Here is a 10921-nt window from a genome sequence, read left to right on the forward strand (position 1 = left end):
AGTCTAGTCTTTCTGTTTTTATGTTTAGTTAATGGGGTTGACCTTCAATTGGAAGCAGCTGCTCCTCGTTGCTTTTAATTGAAGGTCTTATTTAAGAGGGGTGTTTTTTCTATGGGATTTGTGGGTAGTTGTTTCCTGATTTGTGTCTGTGCACCCGACAGGACTGTTTAGTGTCGTTCTTTGTTTTGTATACGTGATTTGTTTGTTTTTCTTCTTTTGAGTTAATAAAGAAGATGAGTATACACGTTCCCGCTGCACCTTGGTCTAATCCTTACGACAGTCGTTACACAAACAGGATGTATATTTTGGAATATTGTTATTCTGTACAGGCTTCCTTCTTTTCACTCTGTCAATTAGGTTATTATTGTGGAGTAACTACAATGTTGTTGATCCATGCTCAGTTTTCTCCTGTCACAGCCTTTAGACTCTGTAACTGTTTTAAAGTCACCATTGGCCTCATGGTGAAATCCCTGAGTGGTTTCTTTCCTCTCTGGCAACTGAGTTAGGAAGGATGCCTGCATCGCCCATCTACCAATATGCGCCCTTTGCGGGGCATTGGAAAATCGAATCAAATCAAATTTTATTGGTCACATACACATGGTTAGCAGATGTTAATGCGAGTGTAGCGAAATGCTTGTGCTTCTAGTTCCGACAGTGCAGTAATATCTAGCATGTTATCTAACAATTCCCCAACTACCTAATAAACCAGATCTAAAGGGGAGAATGAGAATATGTACATATAAATATATGGATGAGCGACGGCCGAGCGGCATAGGCCAGGTGCAAAAGATGGTATAAAATACAGTATATACAGTTGAAGTCGGAAGTTTACATACACTTAGGTTGGAGTCAATAAAACTTGTTTTTCAACCACTCCACAAATTTCTTGTTAACAAACTAGAGTTTTGGAAAGTTGTTTAGGACATCTACTTTGTGCATGACACAAGTAATTTTTCTAACAATTGTTTACAGACAGATTATTTCACTTATAAATCACTGTATCACAATTCCAGTGGGTCAGAAGTTTACATACACTAAGTTGACTGTGCCTTCAAACATCTTGGAAAATTCCAGAAAATGATGTAATGGCTTTAGAAGCTTCTGATAGGCTAATTGACATTATTTGAGTCAATTGGAGGTGTACCTGTGGATGTATTTCAAGGCCTACCTTCAAACTCAGTGCCTCTTCGCTTGGCATCATGGGAAAATCAAAAGAAATTTGCCAAGACCTCAGAAAAAAATTGTAGACCTCCACAAGTCTGGTTCATTCTTGGGAGCAATTTCATCTATACAAACAATAGTACAAAGTATTAACACCATGGGACCACACAGCCGTCATACCGCTCAGGAAGGAGACACGTTCTGTCTCCTAGAGATGAACGTACTTTGCTGTGAAAAGTGCAAATCAATCCCAGAACAACAGCAATGGACCTTGTGAAAATGCTGGAGGAAACAGGTACAAAAGTACCTATATCCACAGTAAAATGAGTCCTGTATCGACATAACCTGAAAGGCCGCTCAGCAAGGAAGAAGCCACTGCTCCAAAACCGACATAAAAAAAGCCAGACTACGGTTTGCAACTGCACATGGGGACAAAGATCATACTTTTTGGAGAAATGTCCTCTGGTTTGATGAAACAAAAATAGAACTGTTTGGTCATAATGACCATCGTTATGTTTGGAGGAAAAAGGGGGAGGATTGCAAGCCAAAGAACACCGTTCCAACCGTGAAGCACAGGGGTGGCAGCATCATGTTGTGGGGTTGCTTTGCTGCAGTAAGGACTGGAGCACTTCACAAAATAGATGGCATCGTGAGGGAGGAAAATTATGTGGATATATTGAAGCAACATTTCAAGACATCAGTCAGGAAGTTAAACTTGGTCACAAATGGGTCTTCCAAATGGACAATGACCCCAAGCATACTTCCAAAGTTGTGGCAAAATGGCTTAAGGACAACAAAGTCAAGGTATTGGACTGGCCATCACAAAGCCCTGACCTCAATCCTATAGAAAATCTGTGGGCAGAACTGAAAAAGTGTGTGCGAGCAAGGAGGCCTACAAACCGGACTCAGTTACACCAGCTCTGTCAGGAGGAATGGGCCAAAATTCACCCAACTTATTGTGGAAGCTTGTGGAAGGCTACCCGAAACATTTGACCCAAGTTAAACAATTTAAAGGCAATGCTACCAAATACTAATTGAGTGTATGTAATCTTCTGACCCACTGGGAATGTGATGAAAGAAATTAAAGCTGAAATAAATCATTCTCTCTACTATTATTCTGACATTTCACATTCTTAAAATAAAGTGGTGATCCTAACTGACCTAAGACAGGGAATTTTTTACGAGGATTAAATATCAGGAATTGTGGAAAAACTGATTTGAAATGTAGTTAGCTAAGGTGTATGTAAACTTCCGACTTCAACTGTAGATATTATATGAGTAACGTAAGATATGTAAACATTATTAAAGTGGCATTATTTAAAGTGGCATTGTTTAAAAGTGACTAGTGATCCATTTATTAAAACTTCTCTGCTCTTTGTGGTTGAATCCGTGTTTTAGATTCACGGCTCGACTGAGGCACCTTACAGATCATTTTATGTGTGGGTTACAGGGATGAAGTAGTCATTCAAAACTCATGTTAAATACTATTATTACACACAAAGTGAGTTTATGCAACTTATTATGTGACTTGTTAAGCACATTTTTACAATTGGACTTATTTAGGCTTTCCATAACAAAGGGTTTGAATACTTATTGACTCAAGACATTTCAGCGTTTCCTCAACATAGTGTGGAATACACATATAAACAATAGCCTAAATGTAGGCTAATTTTGCTGGTGGGCAATGATGAGTTTCGGGATCTTTCCCCCACAGCATCTTATCCCCCACAGCATCTTATCCCCCACGTGTTTCCATGGCAAATCCATTGTTTTGCCGAGTTCCATTGACCTCTTTACTGCATCTATAACAGCTAGTTTTCAGTTTCCCCCTCCCCACTCAGACCACTTCCAAATAGTCCTAGCAAAATTCTTGTTTGAGAAACTGCTCTTTGCTAAGAAGCTATTTGTTGTGTTTCTTTTTGACAATTTTAAAGTTCCAATTCAGCCATTTTTATCTCAATATCAAATAATTTCTGGGTAACAATTAAGTACCTTACTATGATTGTTGTATGCCGTATTCATTGACATGGCCAAGGCTTTCGACTCTGTCAATCACCACATCCTCATCGGCAGACTCAATAGCCTTGGTTTCTCAAATGATTGCCTCGCCTGGTTCACCAACCACTTCTCGGATAGAGTTCAGTGTGTCAAATCGGAGGGCCTGTTGTCCGGGCCTCTGGCAGTCTCTATGGGGGTGCCACAGGGTTCAATTCTCGGGCCGACTGTTTTCTCTGTATACATCAATGATGTCGCTCTTGCTGCTGGTGAGTCTCTGATCCACCTCTACGCAGACGACACCATTCTGTATACTTCTGGCCCTTCTTTGGACACTGTGTTAACTACCCTCCAGACGAGCTTCAATGCCGTACAACTCTCCTTCCGTGGCCTCCAACTGCTCTTAAATACAAGCAAAACTAAATGCATGCTCTTCAACCGATCGCTGCCTGCACCTGCCCGCCTGTCCAGCATCACTACTCTGGACGCTTCTGACTTAGAATATGTGGACAACTACAGATACCTAGGTGTCTGGTTAGACCGTAAACTCTCCTTCCAGACTCACATCAAACATCTCCAATCCAAAGTTAAATCTAGAATTGGGTTCCTATTTCGCAACAAAGCATCTTTCACTCAAGCTGCGAAACATACCCTCGTAAAACTGACCATCCTACCGATCCTCGACTTCGGCGATGCCATTTACAAAATAGCCTCCAATACCCTAGTCACCATAGCTTGCTGGTCACCATAGCAGCACCCACCTGTAGCACGCGCTCGAGCAGGTATATCTCTCTGGTCACCCCCAAAGCCAATTCCCCCTTCGGCCGCCTCTCCTTCCAGTTCTCTGCTGCCAATGATTGGAACGAACTACAAAAATCTCTAACACTGGAAACACTTATCTCCTTCACTAGCTTTAAGCACCAGCTGTCAGAGCAGCTCACAGATTACTGTACCTGTACATAGCCCATCTATAATTTAGCCCAAACAACTACCTCTTCTGTATTTATTTATTTTGCTCCTTTGCACCCCATTATTTTTATTTCTACTTTGCACTTTCTTCCACTGCAAATCTACCATTCCAGTGTTTTACTTGCTATATTGTATTTACTTCGCCACCATGGCCTTTTTTGCCTTTACCTCCCTTATCTCACCTCATTTGCTCACTTTGTATATTGACTTATTTTTCTACTATATTATTGATTGTATGTCTGTTTATTCCATGTGTAACTCTGTGTTGTTGTATGAGTCAAACTGCTTGCTTTATCTTGGCCAGGTCGCAATTGTAAATGAGAACTTGTTCTCAACTTGCCTACCTGGTTAAATAAAGGTGAAATAAATAAATAAATAAATAAATAAGTTGTAAATTCAAATGGTCAAAAAGAAACAAAAATAGCTTCAAAGAGCAATTTCTTAAGCAATCGTTTTTTCTAGGACTGTCTGTGAAGGGTCTGAGTGAGGAGGGGAAAACTGAAAATGATCTGTTATTGGCAGAGAGGTTTGGAACTTTCTTATTGATCTATTAATTAATTTACAGTCAGGCAGGCTAAAACTCCATCCCACCAAAACAGGCTGAAATTTTAGGCTGTCTTTTCAAACAGTTCTTACACTAAAATGAATTATTGTCATTTTCATTAAAACAGCCTCAGTTTGTTGGGGCATGGACTCTACAAGGTGTCGAAAGTGTTCCACAGGGATGCTGGCCCATGTTGACTCTAATGCTTCTCACAGTTGTGTCAAGTTGGCTGGATGTCTTTTGGGTGGTGGGCCATTCTTGATACACCCGGGAAACTGTTGAGCATGAAAAGCTGCAGTTCTTGACTCCTGGTACCTACTACCATACCTAGTTCAATGACACTTACATGTTTTGTCTTGCCCATTCACACTCTGAATGGCACACATACACCATCCATGTCTCAATTGTCTCAAGGCTTAAAAATCCTCCTCCCCTTCATCTCCACTGATTGAACTGGATTTAACAATTGGATGCAGTCTATCACAGTGCCATCCGTTTTGTCACCAAAGCCCCATACACTACCCACCACTGCGACCTGTACGCTCTCCTTGGTTGGCCCTCACTTCATACTCGTCGCCAAACCCACTGGCTACAGGTTATCTACAAGTCTCTGCTTGGTAAAGCCCCGCCTTATCTCAGCTCACTGGTCACCATAGCAGCACCCACTCGTAGCACGCGCTCCAGCAGGTATATCTCACTGGTCACCCCCAAAGCCAATTCCTCCTTTGGTCATCTTTCCTTCCAGTTCTCTGATGACAATGACTGGAACGAACTGCAAAAATCTCTGAAGCTGGAGACTCATATCTCCCTCACTAGCTTTAAGCACCAGCTGTCAGAGCAGCTCACAGATCACTGCACCTGTACATAGCCTATCTGTAAACAGCCCATCTATGTACCTACCTCATCACCATACTGTATTTATTTATTTATCTTGCTCCTTTGCACCCCAGTATCTCTACTTGCACATTCATCTTCTGCACACCTACCATTCCAGTGTTTAATTGCTATATTGTAATTACTTTGCCACCATGGCCTATTTATATCATTAACTCCCTTATCTTACCTCATTTGCACTCACGGTATATAGACTTTTTGTTTTCTTTTGTTCTACTGTATTATTGACTGTATGTTTTGTTTATTCCATGTGTAACTCTGTGTTGTTGTATGTGTCGAATTGCTGTGCTTTATCTTGGCCAGGTCGCAGTTGCAAATGAGAACTTGTTCTCAACTAGCCTACCTGGTTAAATAAAGGTTAAATAATATTTTTTTTTAAATATAGAATCCCGTTACAAAAAGTGACTGTGTAGCTGTGTATTACATTGGCCAATAGCATCTTTTTGTTGGTGCAATTTAAAAATAACAACTCCAAAACGATGTGCCATTATTCACGAGAAGGGCGGTAGGCCTAGGTCTATGTTTTTGAGAGAGAAACAAAAATCTATTTGAATGTTACATACACATCACCAATCAAATATTGCCTTTGACACATGCTGGGTGGTCAGAATGAACTTTAATCCCGTCCTTATAGTTTGAAAAAGAAACAAAAGGGCGATAAACAATTTAAGAGCATGTTAACTGAGCATGTTAACTGTAATAGCCTATGAATGAAGCTCTTGATAAATCATTTGTATGGTTTCGAAATATCAAATATATACATCAACAATCAAATGTTTTAGAAAACAGTAAGCCTATGCACACTCACATTCCTGTTATTCTACAGTAGTCCGCTATACTTCTCCTGTCAATGAAATAAGTAGAAAACGATATAACGTTATTGCAAAAAACACATTTTATTTTCATTTTGAACGTTGCCATCAGACAAACGTTCTCCTCCTATCACTCTTAAGACCTGCCTCACTTGTTCCTGTATTAAGGAAGTGTGCTTTGCAATCAAATTGGAGCAGAAAATGCTAAAAGTTTGTCAAACAGAAACTCCAAATGAATAATATGCATTTTCTGTCCAGTTAAACTTCAAATAAAATGTATTGCCTACCTGATTTCTCATTTTATTAACAAACACTTATACACCTTATCACATACAGAAAATGATATTGCCTATCTCAATAACTCAGACACAAACAAACATGTTAAGCATTCCATTCCTGAACCATACATTTATTTTTTTGTATGTTTTTATTTTATTATTAGAACTATTCTATAAAAAAGTATATTTGAAGAGCCTCCAGCATTTCGTTGCAATTATAAATCATCTTGTTTCTCGACTTCTCGTAATCCACAACATGTGCTTCAGGACGTCTGAGTAATCCATTCGGAGCCAAGTCTTGCGGAACTGTCCTTTCAGTGCTCAGTTATGTTGGATGGTCCAAATGTGATTCTACTGAGTGACAGTAACTTGCTGTATGTTCCTAATAGATGCCAAGGTGTTCATTCCGGGGGGTGGGTAGAGAGAGCCGTGAATATCCGATGGACTGAGTGAGCCTGGTACCCGCAGAGGACTCACTGAACCCGGGTCACTGTGCACTGATCCTCCGCTGCCATCAGATCCCATTTTCTTTTTGATTAATTTCCTTTCCTTGGCTCGGCGATTTTGAAACCAGATCTTCACCTGTAAATGTAAAAGAAAAATGTGTCAAAATTGGTATTTCGTTTTATATTTGATTCATCATTTGATTTGTCAAGTCTAGGGCCATAATGCTATATCGTGAATTGGTATAGACCTACCTGTCGTTCTGAAAGGCCAAGGTTCCCCGCAAGTTCTGACTTTCTTCTGATAGTGATGTAACGATTAAAATGGAATTCCTTCTCCAGTTCCAGTCTCTGGTGATCGGTGTAAACCACTCTGTATTTTTCCTTCGTCCTTGTTTTGCCTGAAATGATGAGAAGTTATGAGACTTCAATATGCTCCGTAGGCCTAATTTTTTTAATAGGCTGGTCACAACGAACATCGAATACTTCAATATATCATATATAATGGGAGCAATAGGCTATTTAAACTCTGAAGTTTATTCTTGTTTTAAATTCACTTTTATAGCAGTAATTTTAGGTATTTATAGAAGTCATTTTAGGTATTTATAGCAAGTAGGCTTAATACTAGACAAATAGGAAAATCAACAGGGTAATTAACAATGCCTATTAAACTTTACGATTCGTTTATCTAACACATCTCAAAATGTGTATGAAACATCTTTAGGCTCTATCAACTGAAGTGGTGGCTATCATGTTCATCTAGATTGTGTTGCTTTGTTGGTAGATATGCAAATTGAGCCACTGATCTTTTGATCTCACTTTTTGAACAAACTGCAGAACAAAGAGTCTCAGAGATATTACCTAAACTCCATTGAAGTGTTAAGAGGCAACACACGACACACAAAAGAGTAACAAGGCAATACTATCTCAGACATTTCTCTAGCTTGGATCAGGTTGCTTTTGTTGATCAATATATCATAAACACACACACTTTTCTCAGGTAGACAATATTATTAGTCGTTTTGAACAACATTGAAACATGTCGCTATTAATAGCTATAGCGATAGGTCATGCTTGATACGTTTGACAAGGCCAGGGATAGCCTCCTAGAATTAACCACTTGACAACACGTTTGATAAGCTAGCCTAATAATACAAATAGAGAAAAAGACATCTAGGCTAAAAGATTTTCAGGATTTTACAGTGGTTCGTTTTATAACCAAGTTAATTAATAAGCTATAAAACGAAATATACGAGTTAATTTAGGCTTATGTTACTATAACTTAGTCTAATTTATAAATACAGAACTAAAGTAAACGAATTAAAAATGTTACATATATAATTTCTAGCGAATTAAGAGATGCTGTGGTTTATTGCCAAGTTATAAAGCTTTGTTTATATTCGTCAAAGACCTTTCTTTATTTGCTGTGAAGAACGTCACCCTTTCCGGCAATAGAACTCGAAGAATGGGAGCCGAGGAAGACACTTTGGTGCATATCAAAGTAAAATGAGGTGTTAAAAGAGGCCGCAGCCTGAATATGAGGGATAACCTCAAAACCTGAGACAATGTAGGAGGAAAAGTAGACCTCACATCTAGTTTACGGGAGTCGAGACATTAGCATTACAAGTGCGCCTGGCGCCGTTTCTAATCTTGACACCTTCATCGTTTCCTCCACAAGGCTAAAAGCCTGTATCAGAAACTAAGATGTTAACGTTTTAATTTAATATCATAGTTTATCAGACTATTATCGCTATTGTAGGCCTATAGTTGCATTGTCAGTAAGGAATTTGACAAATTCGATCTAGAGCCTATCATTTTCCTCCTTTCGCTTCTGTTTTGAATCTGTTGTGATTTACAATTTAATGCCTTGAAGTTGCATTTTACAGTTTTCAAAATGTGTCCAATACAAAAAATGTTACATGCGACTGTGTGATTTTGGTGACATCTAATTTAAATCATGATTAGATAATGTCATGTTAGTGCTTCCTTTTATTCGTTACGAATCTCTCCAAAATTTTACCAAAATGCACCCATTACGCATTACGCATGAGGTTATTCTTTTTTTACGGTGAGATTTATCACTTAAATTATGCAATTATTTGTTATATTGTATCAATTTTCTAAATACTACCTGTTGCACTTGCACAACTTTTATGAGCTAACGCCAGCAGTTTTCACAGCACACGAGAAAAACAACAATTCCGACTCTTAGCAAAATATAAACATGTGGTTTGGCATGAGTTGATGCTCTGCTCTTGCACGAATGGTTTTAACCGTGGCATGCATTTCTTGGCTCAAGCTTGTGACCTTACTCACCCGTGGAAGATGATTGTACCGTTTTGCTCATCCACTGGTAAGAAGAATTGCGCCTTTCTCTATCCGGGGAAAGTTGAGCAACAGAAATATTATCTGGAGGTGGTTGCAATACTGCTGACCCTGGCGCGTGCATGGGATTGTATTCAGGTGAGCAATAGGAAACTTGTCCCGGCGATGAGTTGTTCATGGGTGTAGGAATAGTGTTAGGAGGACCCAGATTATAGGCGCCCCAGTCCTCTCTCGGTGCGCCATAAGGAGCTCCCCAAGCTCCCGGAGACTGTGCGTGCGTATCCATGTTTGGCACATGATGGTATCCAGTAAAGTCGGAATATTGTGGCGTGGGAACAAAGTTCTGTGGTGGGATGTTGATGCCCGATCGTCTTACAGGTCCTTGGTGATACATGCTGCCTTCTTTATCCAAAAGGTATCCCACATGCATGATTAGAAAAAAAGTGACAAAAGTGACTTTCAAGTGGACATAGTTGCCCTGCAACTGCGTCAAAGAAAATCAAATAACAATCCTCTTGCTGTGGTTATGTTGTGTATAGTCCAATGGTGCAAATTAAATGCGAAGTAGTTCCTGACGTGATACTGTCTCACAGGATGTGGCTCTGTTGTCAAGGTGGTGGTGGTAAAGGTATACTAAGGTCTTCCTTCCTGACGTCAGAAGAGTCTTCAAACCCCGACGATTTGCATTCAAATGACGAGTCAATTATGCTGGCAAACCCACTGTCCTCTAGCGCCTGTTTTACGCATCACCCCAAAAAGAGCAAACTCCACTCCCAAATCTGAAATATTGGCGCCGTGAATCAAATTTATTGCAAAAGTGAATTGCAACTTCTCCAACAAACAATATGCTTAAATGGATATGCTCCTGAACACGTTATGACTTATACATATCTCTCAGGCCAATTGAAGTGTCATATTGTAAGTGTGCTTGCTATATATTTTCTATTTTCAACAATATTTTTTTATTTAGGCCTATTAAGTTGCATACATTATCCCTTACTAGAAATAAATATGTGACAGCCTCGGCCTTATTTCAATACAGGACTGTTACTGTGCTATAATAAGCTAGCCTATTTGTAGGCTTTCAGTTATATAACGTGCAATTGTAGCTGTCAACTTCTTGACTGTGTTGTTGTCATTCTGTTTTGTGTCAGAGAATAATAAATAATAAAAAATACCATTAAATATTTACAGCAGGGATCATCAACTAGATTCAGCCGCAGGCCTATTTTTTCTTGAACAGATGGTTAGGGTCAGAACATAATTACAAATCATTTGTAGACTGCAAATTGCCTACAAGAAGCCCAAACAGAAATAATATTTGACTAAAACATAATAATTTTAAACCTTGCTTACATTTGTATATGACCACATATCTCTCTCTATTATGCATGGGAATACTTGGGAACAGATTTCCAAAATTAAAATAACTTGGAGCTGATCTCCTGGTGTTTTTTAAGAGTCCGAAAAGGAAAATTCCCCAAAATAATGAAAACATAC

General features: G+C 39.2%; 1 protein-coding gene across 1 annotated transcript; it reads right to left on the minus strand.

The window, feature by feature from the left end:
• Positions 1-6824: 6824 nt before the first annotated feature.
• On the minus strand, positions 6825-10011 carry LOC106604805 (homeobox protein CDX-1). The gene is made up of 3 exons (XM_014199849.1): positions 9413-10011; positions 7352-7497; positions 6825-7235 (listed from the first exon to the last, which is right to left on the minus strand). The coding sequence occupies exons 1-3, from the start codon at positions 9849-9851 to the stop codon at positions 7005-7007; spliced, it is 816 nt and encodes a 271-aa protein (XP_014055324.1). The 5' UTR covers positions 9852-10011; the 3' UTR covers positions 6825-7004.
• Between the last annotated feature and the right edge of the window lie 910 nt (positions 10012-10921).

The sequence above is a fragment of the Salmo salar genome, chromosome 05 (genome assembly GCF_965601325.2).
Source record: "Salmo salar chromosome 05, fSalSal1, whole genome shotgun sequence".
Classification (NCBI taxonomy): domain Eukaryota; kingdom Metazoa; phylum Chordata; class Actinopteri; order Salmoniformes; family Salmonidae; genus Salmo; species Salmo salar.

What these genes read in the sequence shown, in the direction of transcription:
- LOC106604805 (XM_014199849.1), bottom strand. Translation starts at nt 9,851, where the DNA reads ATGCATGTGGGATACCTTTTGGATAAAGAAGGCAGCATGTATCACCAA. An exon ending in GGTACAATCATCTTCCACGG is followed by an intron (nt 7,498 to 9,412) that starts GTGAGTAAGGTC and finishes TCATCATTTCAG; the next exon opens with GCAAAACAAGGACGAAGGAA. An exon ending in TTGGCCTTTCAGAACGACAG is followed by an intron (nt 7,236 to 7,351) that starts GTAGGTCTATAC and finishes TTACATTTACAG; the next exon opens with GTGAAGATCTGGTTTCAAAA.